Source organism: Corythoichthys intestinalis, chromosome 13 (assembly GCF_030265065.1).
Source record: "Corythoichthys intestinalis isolate RoL2023-P3 chromosome 13, ASM3026506v1, whole genome shotgun sequence".
NCBI lineage: Eukaryota > Metazoa > Chordata > Actinopteri > Syngnathiformes > Syngnathidae > Corythoichthys > Corythoichthys intestinalis.
In genome coordinates, this window is record NC_080407.1 from 50294695 (window position 1) to 50311487 (window position 16793).

The window sequence follows — 16793 nt, forward strand, 5'->3', positions numbered from 1 at the left end:
TGACGACTTGCATGATTTTGTCCCATTCTGCTGCTGCTCAGATTGTTTTGGAACAGAGCTGTTGGATTAGTTCCCGACGTCGTACTTGCATCCAACTCCAACTCATCAGCAGCGTCTTTAAAGCGATCCTAGGCGGCTTGCCAAGATTTTGTCAGTTTGTCTGCCTCTCACCGCGGTTTTCCCTCATTTAAACATTTTTTTTTTTTTATTATTGATCCTGACCAACCGTCACGGACCATTTTTCGTCTCCCTTTTCGAGATTATGTGTTTTTTTTTGTGTGTGTTCAAAAAACCCTTGTACGCAATCTCTGCTATTTTTGTCTGCTATTTGGCGTTTTACATTGGTTCCACATTTGCAGACTGTAACAAATTTGTTGATTTTCATCTGAGGACTTGAGTTACTGATTGCAGCTCATAGATCGATAAACAATACACATACTATCGATGTTAAAAAAAAAACAAAAAAAACATGGTCCTTATGGTGTTACTTTTTTCCTTGATCATGCCAGAGTGCGGAGTCCGCAGCTGTCATTGTCACGAGACGAACACTACCGGTGTTCTGAAATTCCTTTCTACGTGGCGAGACGTCTAACACGTGCACACCGTGTGGCGAGTACTTACTTTTTGTGTTTTTATTGAGTCTTTTATTACCTTTTCAAAGCCTCAAAATACTTTTTTCATGTCTTGCCCTCTCATACTTTTAAGCATTGTGTTTTCCACATTAGTCTCGTAGCGTATTTTAACCACCCTTATTTGATATTACTATGTTTAAGCATTTTCTTAAGCCGTCTTTAATATGTTCTGCCTGTATGCATCTAAACAAAACAAGCTGAAAGCGTACGGTAGTACTTTGGGTGTCTAATTCGCATCTTGTAGGACGTTTTACCCTGTAGGACATTTTGGCAGAACACCTGTTTTGTCCTACTCTCGTCTCATCCCAACCAGTCTTTCCTGTTCATTTTGCATTTGCTGCTGTTTTTGGGAAATATTGACAGTGCTGTCATGATCATTAAAGTTCCTTGTGGGTTCAGATGACATGTTTATGTTACTAGAGTCATACTCTGGAAGCCAGGCAGCGTAGACAAGTCACCGCCCTCGACGTCAACATAATGGCGGCGTACAAGTAAAACTAATTTTAAAAATTGTATAAAAACAAAAACATCAAGAGGGGTTTTAATATCAAATTATTTTAACTCGTACTAACTTCATCTTTTAAGAACTACGAGTCTTTCTATCCGTGGTTCCCTTTAAAGGCCATCTAAAGTACAAAATAATTTTTGCAAAGGTTACTTGGCGTTTCAGGCCTCTCAAATGACAATTTATGGAGAAAATACTGTATGTGCACCTAGTGCAATTATTTAGTGTTTTTTGGTAACACTTTACAATAAGGGTCCCTTAATTAACATAAGTTTATGTGTTTTTAGACAATCACTAATGTTTAAGTAACATTATAATAATTCATATAATCCCTTATCAAACATGAATTAGTATATGAATAAACATGAGTTAATACAGTTACTAATGCTAAGTGTCAAAGTGTATTTTTTGCATGCAACCGTTGAAGTTAAGATGTCACCTCGAATAATGTTTAATTGTTTTCAATAAAATATGTACAAGTCTTTGGTTGCGATTGCTCAACTTCACTCATTTAAACTCTGATTGGTTCAGTTTATCTGCTAGGCCAAGGGTTACATGTGGTCCCCTTTATAATAATAGTTATAAAAGCATTCAGTAAGGGTTAATAATGGTTAAGGGGAGGCACATAAGCATTTATAAATTCTTAGTTAAGGGACACATGTTCTACACTTTAAAATAAGGGTCCAAACAGTATTGTTTTATGCTGTGGGATGAGTTCCCGACATCGTACTTGCATCCAATTCCAGCTGATCAGCAGTGTCTTTAAACCGATCCTAGGCGGCTTGCCAAGATAGTGACTTGCTGCAGTAGTAGTTAAGTATAGTTAAGTAAAACTTAGGAGGCACCTGTACGTATATTTTAAGATGAATATTAGGTAAAGTTAGGTTTGTAGCACTCAATGATTCACAGAGCGATGTTTCACAATTTGGAAGAATATATTCACTTACTGGGACCAGTATACTGTTTATTAATTCACTAATGTATATGTGAATTAAATTTTAGGTTTTGCATTATATTATTTTTTCAATGGTACTGAACCATTAGTTTAGTTACTGTCTGGTTATGCATTACTAATGTTAATAAATATACTAATTAATGTTAGATAAGGGATTATGTGAATATGTTATAATGTTAAACATTAGTTATTGTCTAAAAATGCAATAAATAATGTTAATTAAGGGACCATTTTTGTGTTGTTGTTTTTTTTTAAACTAATAAAATGTCTTTAAAATGGTACTTCAACTCCAGATCTATTACAAAACTGTATATTAACCGAATTGCATTGGATTAATTGCATATTACACTGCTTCAAATGAAAAAATGTAACTTTTGGGGCAAATTTCGTCATGCAAGGCACAAATTTTTTTTAATTTTTTTAAGCAGAGCTAAAATACCTAGGTGTACAGTTTAGGCCATGCTATGTGTTTATCTCATTTGTTGAAGGCAATTTGGCGCACTAAGCAAATGAACCTCCGCCATTTCTCCCTCTATTGTGTTTCTCCCAAAGAAAATGCTTTCCATCCATGAGTCATTTTTGACAACGTCTCACACGACGGGCACAGTCCCTACCTGAGGGGTAGCGCTCAATGACTGGCTGGTTGTCCACCTGTAGCGTAGCATTGCCACCGCTGCGCGTGAAGCGCACCACGTGGTATTTGCCGTCGCTCACCATCACCGCGCTCTCCTCGATGGCGATGTCGTCCGTTCCCACGTTGAAGATCACGCCGACCCTTCCCCTTTCCTATGGATAGATGAAGGATATATTGTCAATCGATATTAGAGATGAGAATATTAGATATGAGATATTATGAGAAATCGGTAAAGTGGTCGAAAACTTCATTTTCAAGACTTCCGCATGCCTTTGTTAAATTCCAATGTGTCTATCGGATTTGTGTTTGTCTTCTGCTCATCTCAAAAACTACTGCAGGCTAGCCCAAATATGTCCTGTTTTCATTCAAATGTACAGTCAATCAGAAAATGGACTGTTGCTAGCTTGTGTTACCACCAAAATAAATGGGCAGGAGTGTCTCAAGAGTGATTTGGTCGATGAATTAAGGTAAATATTATATTAAATAGAACCACGCATGCACTTTGAAACGTGAAAAAAAAGGAAAAAAAAAAAAATCAACGGATAAAATTGGTGTAACTTTGGCTTGAAATATTTACGTAAAATGAATAACTGCTCATTTTTTTGCTTTTAACCAAGAATCTAGACTGCTACGTTTATATCTATAGAAATTCCATGATTGACGCATTTCTTTACAAGAATTTTCAACTTAAAAAGCTCTTTGTTTCGTGATGGCTGCCATCTTGGATTACAAAATAACGTAAAATTTGCTTGAAAATTTACGCAAAATGAACGATAAATGCCCGTTTTTTTTGTGTGTGTTTTTTTTGCATTTAACTAAGAATGTAGACTGTTTTACGTTCATATCTAGAAATGCCGCAATTTTAGCATTTATTTACAGGAAATTTCAACTTATAAAGTTTTATTTTGTGATGGCCGCCATGTTGGATTTTGTATCTCTACACATATTTATGTTGCTATTTCTGGCAAAAAACTTCAGATATATTAAATATTGCTGTTGATCCTGAAAATATAGGTGATCATCTCTGTATTTGGTGTTTTTCAAGCGTAAAATCTGATAATTAATAGCCATTTTTAGTTTTGTTATACATATATAAAAATTTTTTTTAAAAAAATCAGTATTTTATGATGGAACGACTTTGAATTTGTTGATGCTGCTGCTCATGGAGACTCATACATGCCTATGGGAAGTGGCTGTTTTGGTTTTAGGTCGGTAGTGGCCTTTGTTTTGAAAATTTTAATTTTACTTTTTTGAAAATAAGCCCCCTTACGGATCGGCCCGTTGTCCTGTCAACTGAGAGTGAAGTCTATGATTAGACATAACTGAAAAAACGTCTTAGTCAGGGAATAACAAAAATAGATATTAATAAATAATAATAATAAATAGGTAAAACACTACTGTTTTTGTCCAACAGCACAGCTAAACTCAACATAAAAAACCTTTTACCTTGATTATGATTAATGTATGAGTATTTGAAAAAAAAGTCTACATAGACTGCAAATATACATTTGTCAAGTCAGTCTATCCTTACATCATATCGGAAGATAATCTAAATTATTGATATAACTGTAGTCATTACATAATGCAAATAAGGTTGCTTAAAGATTGGTGAGGACAATTTGAGCAAGTTGGAAGTGTTATGTCCATACCGTCCCTATGAACAATACTTTGTACAATACTTTTTAGTTTTAGCAACTCTTAGGCTAGGTTCATACTGCAGGTCTTGATGAAAATTTCGTTTATTTTTCTGATATCTATATTAAGTATTACGTATGCGCACTAATTCGCAGTCCAACACGCGCTGAGCAAACTGACCGCATGCACAGAAGCATCAAAACAAATGACTACAAATGCTGGCTGTACGTCATTCCAGGGTGATCATATTTTGATTTCCAAAAAGACGACACAAAAAACAGACATTAAAAATCCCTGTTTAGTCTTTAGTTTCTATGGATTGAAAGAGAGCATGCACGCACTGTGCAGTTTGCCCCGACTCCGGTGTGTAAGCAATTCTGAAATATTGCCTATTTGGCGCACAGAAATAATTTTTATGACTTTGGTCAAGCCCGCCTCCTGCCTAAAAGCTGAGTTCAAGTTAGGCGCTAACGCTAATGCGCCGCTCTCGCCTTTTTGTTGACGTAATTGCTGCATGAATTCCGATTTGGGAGACTTGACAGTTCAGACCACCGCCACATTCTGGAAAAACGTGGCCCAGATCAGATTTAAACCACATACAAAAGTGACCCAAATCAGATTTGAAATGGACCACTTCTATGCGACTTGTCCCGTTCAGACCGTCGAGTTAATGCCTTACTCGAGTCGGAAAAACCCGAAAAATCCGGTCTGAACCTAGCCAAAGTCAAATCCGGTAATAATAACAATTGTTATTTTATTTTTGTTCAGTCTCACTGCTTTCACACTGAAAGCTGCTCAAATCTGATTGCACGAATCTTCAGTCCGTGAAGTAATCAAATCGGATTTGTCGAATCCACGCATCAGCATTCTCATACACAATTGAAGGGACCAAAGTGTAGTCTTGCTAACACACACGCGCTACACTCCTCATGTCCTGTTAGGAGTCGGAGTAAAGGTTAAATCCATTTACGGAGCCGTGGAAACGGAAGAGCTTCCAGGTTGCGTGTTTATGAGATGATGAGCAATAAGGTCGCTATTTGCCACGCATAAGGTCGAGCTCATTTGGAGATAGGAAGCAATCCAACTTGATTGATTCCACTGTGTCCCTGGCTCAAGTTCTTGTACATTTATTCGCTGCTTTCGGTATGTTTGTATTTTAAGGTGAATTATTCGCCAGGTTTCCCTCGCAGCGCTTCGCCATTATTCACGGCCTGTTAGCTATTTTTAAAGAAAAGACAAATAAACCAGCGTGATGCTAACAGAAACAATGAGTAAGTTAATTGAGGAATTGGCGCAGAGGTTGTACGAACAGTTACATCACAGTCAGATTTATATGCATCCTCAAACCTATTTGTTGCTGCTAAAAGTGTCAGTATTATTCAGCCAAGGTCAAAATATTCAAAAGATGCAGTGGCAGTATTCCATTATATGGATCCGATGTCAGCTGATGCTGGGAACAACGCCAACACATCCGCTAAATGCCTCGGTGGAATCTATGATGGAAAGCTAACGAGCTTGATTTTCTATCAAACTAGAGTCGGTGAGCTGGGAAAAGATACAACTATTGCTTCTCAGTGGCCTTGGACACAGGCTTTTAGCACCAGAATGTAAGATTGCATCCGCGGGATCAATGGTCATTGGCTTTTTTACAGATCAGATCAGAGATGCGATTGTATATAAAACTTCAAATATTTGAGAATCTCTGACTGGATATGAGAGATACGAGTGAATCAGGCAGTGTTCAGACTGCATGTCATCCACAATAGAGTGATGTAAAAGACAGTCAAAACCCATCTGGGCTGTTCAGACTGAGAAGCATCTTGTCCATATCGCAAAAAATCAGATTTTCGTGCTTTGGGACTGTTCAGACTACACAAAAGAGCAATCCAGTTTGAATCTGGATGGACTAAAAAAATCAGATTTCTGATTCGAAGGCTTAAAGCTGCATTCAGACTGCAGGCATATCTGATTCCAATCGGATTATGACTCAAATTGGATTTTTCGGGCTGACTGTTCACACTACTTTTAGCAAGTGTCCAAGTCGGATGTGGGCATGTTCGGATTGGGCCACATTATTTACATACAGTACCTGACACTGCATAGAGCAGTGATTCTTAACCTTGCTAAAGGTACCGAACTCCACAAGTTTCACAAGTGGATTTACCGAACCCTTCGGAATTAGATGATAAAGCTTTTTTTTTTTTTTTTTTTTAAATTCAAAACCAACATATCTAAGCTAGCAAGCTAAAAATTTAGCAAATTCCCATTATTCTTCTCATTTTGAAACCATATTTTATAAACCGGTCAAAATTTAAGACCACTGTGCCGATTGGTCTGTTGTATTCCCTCATACCAAGTCAGCCTTCCACTGAGCAAACCAGTTCCACCCATTAGACTGAGGACTCGCAGTTAAAAGGTTGAATCAGCCCGTAAATTACGAAAATAGGGCTCTGAGTTTCTTTACCTTCGCCGAACCCCTTAGTCCTCCTCACCGAACCCTTGGGGTTTGATCAAACACCGGTGAAGAACCCCTGGCATCGGGTGAAGTAACGGACAATCAAACCTATCTGGGGTGTTCAGACTGAGAAGGATCTTATCCATATGTGATATGAAGCTACAGGTTTCAATCCATCTTGCAAATATCAGATTTCTGTGCTTTGGAACTGTTCAAACTTCAAAAGAGCCATCCAGCTTCAATCTTAAAGGGCTAAAAATCAGATTTCTGAATTGAAGGTTTTTGGCTGCATTTTTACTGCATGGATATCTAATCCCAATTGGATTACTACTCAAATTGGATTTTTAGGGTTGACTGTTTACACTACTTTTAGCTGGGCCTATTCAGACTGGGCCACATTACTGATATACCTGAAACTGTAGAGAGTAACGACAAGAACAGTCAAACCCATCTGAGCTGTTCAGACTTAGAAGCATCTGATATGAGTCAAACACATTACCATTTCTGATGTAAAACTACTGGTTTCAATCCATATTGCAAAAATCTGATTTCTGTGCTCTGGTACTGTTAAGACTACACAAAAGAGCAATCCAGTTTGAATCTGGATGGGCGAAAAATCAGATTTCTGAGTCAAAGGCTTAAGGCTGCATTCAGACTGGGGGCATATTTGATTCCATTCAGATTACGACTCAAATTGGATTTTTCGGGCTGATTGTTCACACTACTTTTACCAAGTGTCCAAATCGCATCTGGGCCTGTACAGACTGGGCCACATTATTGACATACCTGACAGTGCATAGAGTGACGTTAAGGACCGTCAAACCCATCTGGGGTGTTCAGACTTAGAAGCATCTTGCCCATATCTGATATGAAACTACTGGTTTCAATCCACCTCGCAAAAATCAGATTTTTCTGCTTTGTGTCTGGTTAGACTTCAAAAGAGTGATCCAGTTTCAATCTGGATAGGCTAAAAAATTTTTTAAAAATCAGATTTCTGAGTCAAAGGATTTAGGCTGCATTCAGACTGCAATCAGATCTGATTCTAACTGTATCACTACTCAAATCGGATTTTTCGGGCTGAGTGTTCAGACAGTGTCTAAATCGCATCTGGGTCTGTTCAGACTGGGCCACATTATTGACACACCTGACAGTTTGCTGTGGCAACGAAGGCGTCATCCAACAAAATGACGTCACGGACAGTCAAATCCCAACATCTGACGAGTTCATTTTGTTCAGACTACACGCATATCAGATTCTAATTGGACTCCTCCTCAAATCAGATATTTAGGGCCGACTGTTCACACTATGTTTTTAGCAAGTGCCCAAATCAGATCTGGGCCTGTTTAGACAACATCTGAGGTGTCATCCAGCATTGAGTGATGTCACGGACAATCAAATCCTATTTGAGCTGTTCAGGGATTTTCTGGGATTATTGCTCACCGTTCTTGTTATCATTTTGACACCACGGGGTGAGATCTTGTATGGAGCCCCAGATCGAGGGAGATTGTCTTGTATGTCTTTCATTTTCTAATAATTGCTCCCACAGTTGATTTCTTTACACCAAGCGTTTTACCTATTGCAGATTCAGTCTTCCCAGCCTGGTGCAGGTCTACAATTTTGTCTCTGGTGTCCTTCGACAGCTGTTTGGTCTTGGCTATAGTGGAGTTTGGAGTGTGACTGTGTGTTGTGGACAGGTGTCTTTTATACCGATAATGAGTTAAAACAGGTGCCATTAATACAGGTAACGAGTGGAGCCTCGTTAGATCTTGTTGAAATCCGCCCCCCCCCCCCCCGGCCAAGGTGCACGGCAACAGCGACGGCCGAACAAAGTGCCGCTCTGCCGATGCTGCCCCCGCGCGCGCCGACCGGGAAGGCCGAACCTCGCGCGTCCTCTTATTATTTTAACCCTTTGTACTGACTCTATGTTTCAAAAGCTTGAAGAACACTCACCGAAAACAGGTTGACAATTTATTCGTCGACAATGGTAAAAACAAGGCAAAAAGAGACGACGGCGGGACAATTCTGGATCCAAAACAAGGCTACATGTTTCCGAGCAGCAAAAATCTGTGTTATCTCAGTGTCCAGTCTTTTTAAAGTCTTTGCTGAAGCGGGCCGTGTCGAAGGCGTTTTTGGGCGTCTTCCCCTCTGTGGCCGGTTTCGGGCGGGTTAGGTTCGTGCGCGGATAGGTGTTGTACTGTGTAGGGGTTGTACTTGTTTTAGGACAAAGCGCTTTGTCCTTGGAGTTTGCTGGGAGAGCTGATTGCAAGAGTTGGTGCGTCAATCTTGTGATCATTGTGTATCTGTTCTATTTCTTCTCATTAAACTATGGTGGGCTATTTATTTTATATTAGTAGTGTAGTCCTACCGTAAATATGAAAATGATACTATTTCCTGATTAATTATGTTACGTGTGTTAGAGTAATGCAGACAGTTAGACGGTGCCTACGAGAACCTGTACCATATGTATGTGTTAGACTAATGCAAACAATTATATGGTGTGTGCGATGACGATATCTTTTCCCCTTCAATCTCGTTAGACCTCTTTGACAGCCAGAAATCTTGCTTGTTTGTAGGTGACCAAATACTTATTTTCCACTTTAATTTGGAAATTAATTCTTTAAAAATCAAACAATGTGATTTTCTGTTTTTTTTTTTTTCCCACATTCTGTCACTCATGGTTGAGGTTTACCCATGTTGACAATTACAGGCCTCTCTAATATTTGCAAGTAGGAGAACTTGCACAATTGGTGATTGACTAGATACTTATTTGCCCCACTGTATGTGCTTTGCGGCTGTCCAGACCAGAAATAGAGCTATTCAGTTCCAATCTGTATGGGCTAAAAATCGAATTTTGGCTGCCAGTCTGAACAAGGCCTAATTGCAAAACATCTTAAGATTCAAAAGAGCAGTTGAGTTAGCTGTTTAAATAACTGACACACAAATACGAGATAATCAGAAGCTCCTGTATGGCTGAATAGACGATACTTTACGGTGATATTTGTTTGTAGAATTTTAAAAATGACATAGTTTTGAGGAATTCTTCACAGGCGATATACCATGACTCCTTCTTGTGACCATCTCCAAGTCAGCCCTTGGAGCCCACCGAGACAGTTCCCCATTTAGCACTGCTTGATGGACAACAAATGATCTCACTCTGCAATGAGGGCTGAACATCTTAAATAGCAAAGTGCTCTTCGCTTACAGTCGGGAGCCACTTAATCAATAGACTTATGTTATGAACTCACCGCCTGCAGTCTCTCTGCCCGGGCACGAGGAAATCCAATACTGATCCCGGGACATGAATATGAATAGTATCAGCAGGGGGGAGTAGCGAGGCACATATGTTTCAAAATTGAATTGCAATGATTGAGACCTTTTAGCTGGAAGAATGGGGGGGAAAAAATATGGAGCGGGAATGCCACGGGATCATCTTCATTACGTTAGGCAGCTTAGAATAATCACAACACCTTTGGCAGGAGAATTAATTCAATCCGCGCTATTAAAACCGTAAATATCAGTCAAACTCACTCACTCGTCAGCTTTCGGCAGATGAGTGTTTGCGTTCTGCAACATTAACGATTTTCCCGACGCGGGCGGGAAGTGTGTGAATTTGGGGTGAGTGGGTGTCAATATTTTAATTTGGCGGCAAACCGCGCTTCTCCAAGACGGGGGGACCATCTCAACATAGATTTCACTATCAATTGATGAGACAGGTCCGACAGAAATTGAGCCAAAGCTTTCCGTAGGAGGCAGGGCCAGGCAGAGTGTCGTGGCGTCTTTCACTGCGATACACTCGAACATGCTGCATTCTAACGCCAGATTTAGGTGGAAACAGGACGAACGTTTTAGTACATACAAGCAGGCAGGAGTGTCTCAAGAGTGATTTGGTCAAGGATTCAAGGTAATTATTATATTAAATAGCACTATGCATGCACTTTGAGATGTTGTGTAAAAATATATAAATCAATGGAAAAAATTAGTGTTAACTTTAGCTTGAAAGATTTACGTAAAATGAATGATAACTGCCCGTTTTTCTTTTTGCTTTTAACGAAGAATCCAGATAGTTTCATGTTCATAGCTCATAGACTTCATAATTATATCCATGGGACACGGGGGCCGACTAATAAGGGGCCTGCATTGTTGGCGTGGCCGTCAAAGCTGATTGAGTGGAATTACAAAGAGCTTTTTTCGTAGAAAATTCTTGTGAAAAAATGGTTCAATCCCTGAATTATTTCTAGATATGGACCTAAAACTTGGTTAAAAGAAGAAAAAAAAAAAAACATGCAGGTAGCATTTATTTTACGTAAATATGTTGAAGTACGATGCTAGCCTGTCAGTCAATGCGGCTGTCGCCATATGCAAACAGAGCTTTTCCAGTGAAAATTCTTGAGAGCAAATGCTTATATCCTTGAATTCTTTATAGATATGGACGTAATAGGGTAAAACGTGCAGGTAGCATTTATTTTACGTAAATATTACAGTGTACAGTGGGGCAAATAAGTATTTAGTCAACCACTAATTGTGAAAGTTCTCCCACTTGAAAATATTAGAGAGACCTGTAATTGTCAACATGGGTAAACCTCAACCATGAAAGACAGAATGTGGAAAAAAAAAAAAAACAGAAAATAACATTGTTTGATTTTTAAAGAATTTATTTAAAATAAGTATTTGGTCAATACCAAAATCTCAATACCTTGTTATGTACCCTTTGTTGGCAATAACGGAGGACAAACGTTTTCTGTGACTCGTCACAAGTTTCTCACACACCGTTGCTGGTATTTTGGCCCATTCCTCCATGCAGATCTCCTCTAGGGCAGTGATGTTTTGGGGCTGTCGTTGGGCAACACGGACTTTCAACTCCCTCCACAGATTTTCTATGGGGTTGACATCTGGAGACTGGCTAGGCCACTCCAGGACCTTGAAATGCTTCTTACGAAGCAACTCCTTTGTTGCCCTGGTTGTATCTTTGGGATCATTGTCATGCTGAAAGATCCAGCCACGTCTCATCTTCAGTGCCCTCGCTGATGGAAGATTTTCACTCAAAATCTCTCGATACATGGCCCCATTCATTCTTTCCTTTACACAGATCAGTCGTCCTGGTCCCTTTGCAGAAAAACAGACGCAAAGCAAGATTTTTCCACCCCCATGCTTCACAGTGGGTATGGTGTTCTTCGGATGCAATTCAGTATTCTTTCTCCTCCACACACGAGAACCTGTGTTTCTACCAAAAAGTTCTATTTTGGTTTCATCCGACCATAACACATTCTCCCAGTCCTATTCTGGATCATCCAAATGCTCTCGAGCAAACCTCAGACGGGCCTGGACATGTACTGGTTTTAGCAGGGGGACACGTCTGGCAGTGCAGGATTTTAGTCCCTGGCGGCGCATTGTGTTACTGATAGTAGACTTTGTTACTGTGGTCCCAGCTCTCTGTAGATCATTCACTAGGTCCCCCCGTGTGGTTCTGGGATTTTTGCTCACCGTTCTTGTCATTATTTTGACGCCACGGGGTAAGATCTTGCATGGAGCCCCAGAGCGAGGGAGATTATCAGTGGTCTTGTGTGTCTTCCATTTTCTAATAATTGCTCCCACAGTTGATTTCTTTACACCAAGCGTTTTACCTATTGCAGATTCAGTCTTCCCAGCCTGGTCTACAATTTTGTCTCATGTGTCCTTCGACAGCTCATTGGTCTTGGCCATAGTGGAGTTTGGAGTGTGACTGATTGAGGTTGTGGACTGGTGTCTTTTATACCGATAATGAGTTAAAACGGGTGCCATTAATACAGGTAACGAGTGGAGCCTCGTTAGACCGCGTTAGAAGAAGTTAGACCTCTAACAGCCAGAAATCTTGCTTGTTTGTAGGTGACCAAATACCTTTTTTCCACTCTAATTTGGAAATCCAGTATATTCTTTAAAAATCAAACAATGTGATTTTCTGTTTTTTTTCCCCCCACATTCTGTCTCTCATGGTTGAGGTTTACCCATGTTGACAATTACAGGCCTCTCTGATTCTTTTCAAGTAGGAGAACTTGCACAATTTGTGGTTGACTAAGTACTTATTTGCCCCACTGTACAGTATTATGATGTTATTGAGATATTAATTTTGAGTGGCGACGTCCCTCGTAGCTTTTCCTTAGCTAAGCTACCGGGGCTAATGGAGCGTACCAACTCTCTCATAACAGAGGTGTGTGCTAACAACTAGCACTAGCGTAGCGCAAACAAATTCGGGTTCATTTTGCTTAGAATTGGGGGGCTTGATATATTAATTTCGAGTGATGACGTCCCTCTAAGCCCTTCATTTATTGCAAATTGGTTCCGAAGTGGTGCCATTAGTTTGTGCTACGTTCGTGCTAGTTGTTACGACACCCCTGTTATTAAGAGAGTTGGTACGCTCCATTAGCCGCGGGAGCTAAGCTAAGGAAAAACTACAAGTGAGGTTACCACTCGAAATTAATATCTCAATAAAAGCATAATACTGTATCTACAAAACCGTTGCAGCACAAACGATTGACATCATTTTCATATAAATTTGCGTCTGATATGGGGGCAACTTTACGGAGGTTCGTGAGATGGTCACAAAGCACATATAGCAATATATAAAGTGTCGTCCTTTTTTTTTTTTTTTTTTTTTTTTAACTTTTAATTGGGTCATCGTCTTGCGAGCCTTTTGTATTCGTTTTGCGAGCCATTTGCTGATACACCCAAATACGAGGATTCAAGGTAAGTAGCATATTAAGCACTTATTTACAAGAATTTTCAACTTAAAAAGCTCTTTGTTTTGTGATTAAATAAAAAAATTAATTAAGTTGCTGTTTTGGGCAAAAACGCATATGTTAAATATTGCTATTGATCCCGAAAATATAGGTGATTATCTCTGGATTTGGTGATTTTTGTGCCTCTAGCGTAAAATCTGAACTTTATAGCCATTTTTAGTCTTGTTGTACTTATATAGAAAATAATTTATCAGGAATTTATGAGGGAACGGCTTTGAATTTTTTGATTTCACTGCTATTGGAGACTCATAAATGCCTAAGTGAGGTGCCTGTTTTGGTTTTAGGTGACTAGAAGCTTTGGTTTTAAAAATGTTTGAAATTTATGTTTTTGGCAATAGGCCCCCTACGGATCAGCCCCCTTTCCCGTCAACTAATAGTGAAGTCCATGGTCTCAACCGCTTCTAAGCACCCACTTCATGGGTTGGAGGTGTCAGATAATGCCCACGTGGAAATGTTATATTCTTACTCACATGTGGGCTTTCAATGTTGAATGTAAGAGAAAACAGATCCTGTCACTCAGGTTTTTTTGCATTTCACTCGCATCTTTCCATCTTCAAATGCGACCTTGCGCACGTCGCTGTTATGAATGGAATAAGAATGAGGAGGATAAGGATGTATTGTGTGCGTCCACGAAAGAGAAAAAGCAACGTGCTCCAAGGGCTAGAAAGAAACCTTGACGATCCTTCTGGGTTTTATTGTGCTTTGGGATGAATGCAAATATTGAAGGTGGAGCAAATTGTGTATTGTATTATCTCATAACCACTGATGACCACTGAAACTTTCTGAACAATAGAACAAATCAGTACAGGATTTAATGCTTTTCTTAGGGATTAATATTTTTGTCAGCCATCCCAACTGCACTCACTGAACCTGACGTCTTGGTGTCATATCGCCTTTCTGCATCTCCTCTGCGAGGGTAATTCTGGCCTCGTGCGCCTTATCATCCTGTCAGCGCGCACCCACGATGCCTCGCAGCGCACAACAGCTGCAGCGTCGGCTGCCGGCGGAACAGCATGGGGCTAATCTTCCATTTTGGAACGGCGGCGTTATGTAAGAAACGGCAGAGACGGCCACGTGGCCCGGTTGTCGGTATGATCACCTGAAAACTATGAAGTCCTGTTGCAAATACGAGGGTACGAGAAGCTCGGTGCTTTTTTTTTCTTTGTTTTTCAAGCCAGCCAACTCATTTGTATGTGATCGCGATCTGTGCCAGTCACCTTGACGCTGCCCGACATCTCCCCATCTTAATAACATGTTATCCATCTGCCTGCTTTCCATTTTGCAGTGAAAGAGATGCAGCTTTGCCCTGAACCACTTTCGTAATTCACTATATGCTTACATGCAAAGTGCGGAGCACAAAAGGCTAAAAATAAGACAATGGCATGAGATGTATTTGGCATCTTTGAAATTTGCATATCTAGTTTTTTTTCTTGTTGAAAGTAATAGAAATACTGGCTTTCTTGTCCATTGAACAGCCATTTATCATTTCATTTTTCATCTCAGCACCTTCTCAATTCATCAGTTCGGCGCTAATAGTCTAGGGCTGCAGCTATCGATTATTTTAGTAGTCGATTAATCGATGAACTAGTTCGAATAATCGAGTAATTGGATAAGGAACATAAAATATTAAAATACCTAAGCTGAGCCACAAACGGTATAACATTTTTTTTTTTTTAACAAAATAGGATCAAGTACAACAAAAGAACAACTGGTTAACTTAAATAGCAAAAGTCCGCTAGCTTAAATGCTATAAAAGGCTAACTTTTTTTTTTTTTTACAATGCTCTTAAAGAATGGTTTAAACACATATTCCCACATAAAACAGCTAAATATACCTATAAACTAAATTATGAATGCATTAAAAAACATTAGCTCAAACAAAAACTTAACATAAAATGGCTGGATTCAGTCATGTGAAATGAGTTACAGTATATCATATTCACTGTTGCCACTAGTGGGCAGTGTATACACCCAAATCAATAAAACTAAATGCAAACACTTTCCAAAAAACTATCACAACGCCACTTTAATTAAAGGTATACTCGAAACAGCAAATTTTAATTCCAATCTTTTTTTACTAATCGATCTACTCGAGTTAATCGATCGTTAATCATTGCAGAACTATCGTAGTCGTAGCACCACAAGCTAAATGCTACATTTGTGATAGGACGATGTTTATTTTCTCCAAAATTTGCCATCGACGAATTACTCGAGTTAATCGATTAATCGTTGGAGTATTATCGTAGTTGTAGCACCAAAAGCTAAATGCTATTTTTGTGCTAAAATGTTTTTTTTTTTTCCTTCAAGATTTGCTATTGACGAATTACTCGAGTTAATTGATTAATTGTTGCAGGACTATCGTAGTCATAGCACCACAGGCTAAATGCTACATTTGTGCAAAGATTTTTTTTTTTTCAAAATTTACTATCGACGAATGACTCGAGTTAATCAATTAATTGTTACAGCACTATCGTAGTCGTAGCACCACAAGCTAAATGGTATTTCTGTGCTGAGATTTTTTTTTCCGACTTGCTATTGATGAATTGCTCGAGTTAATCGATTAATCGTTGCAGCACTATCATAGTCGTAGCACCACAAGCTACATGATATTTTTGTGCAAAGATGTTTTTTTCTTCGATAATTACTATCGACGAATTACTCGAGTTAATCGATTAATCGCTGCAGCACTATCGTAGTCGTAGCACCACAAGCTAAATGCTATTTTTGTGCTATTTTTTTCTTGATTTGCTATTGATAAATAGCTCGAGTTAATCGATTAATCGTTGCAGCACTAACGTGGTCGTAGCACCACAAGCTAAATGCTATTTTTGTGCTAAGATGTTTTTTGCTTCAATATTTGGTATTAACAAAGTACTCGAGTTAATCGATTAATCCTTGCAGCACTATCGTAATCGTAGCACCACAAGCTAAATGCTATTTTTGTGCAAAGATGTTTTTTTCTTCAATATTTACTATCGACAAATTACTCGAGTTAATCGATTAATCGTTGCAGCACTATCGTAGTCGTAGCACCACAAGCTAAAAGCAATTTTTGTGCAAGATGATTTTTTAAAAATTCGATTTGCTATTGATGAATTGCTCGAGTTAATCACCACAAGCTAAATGCTATTTTTGTGCTAACATGTTTTTTCTTTAATATTTGCTATAGACGAATTACTCTAGTTATTCGATTAATCGTTGCAGC

General features: G+C 39.1%; 1 protein-coding gene across 5 annotated transcripts in view; it reads right to left on the reverse strand.

Moving 5' to 3' along the window:
* LOC130928636 (neurexin-2-like) overlaps window positions 1–16793 on the reverse strand; it is a 774303-nt gene that overhangs the window by 43145 nt on the left and 714365 nt on the right. For all 5 annotated transcript variants that reach the window (XM_057855357.1, XM_057855358.1, XM_057855360.1 and 2 more), the window contains one exon: window positions 2707–2878. In XM_057855357.1, coding sequence (XP_057711340.1) covers window positions 2707–2878 — 172 coding nt within the window. The remainder of the gene's footprint in view (window positions 1–2706; window positions 2879–16793) is intronic.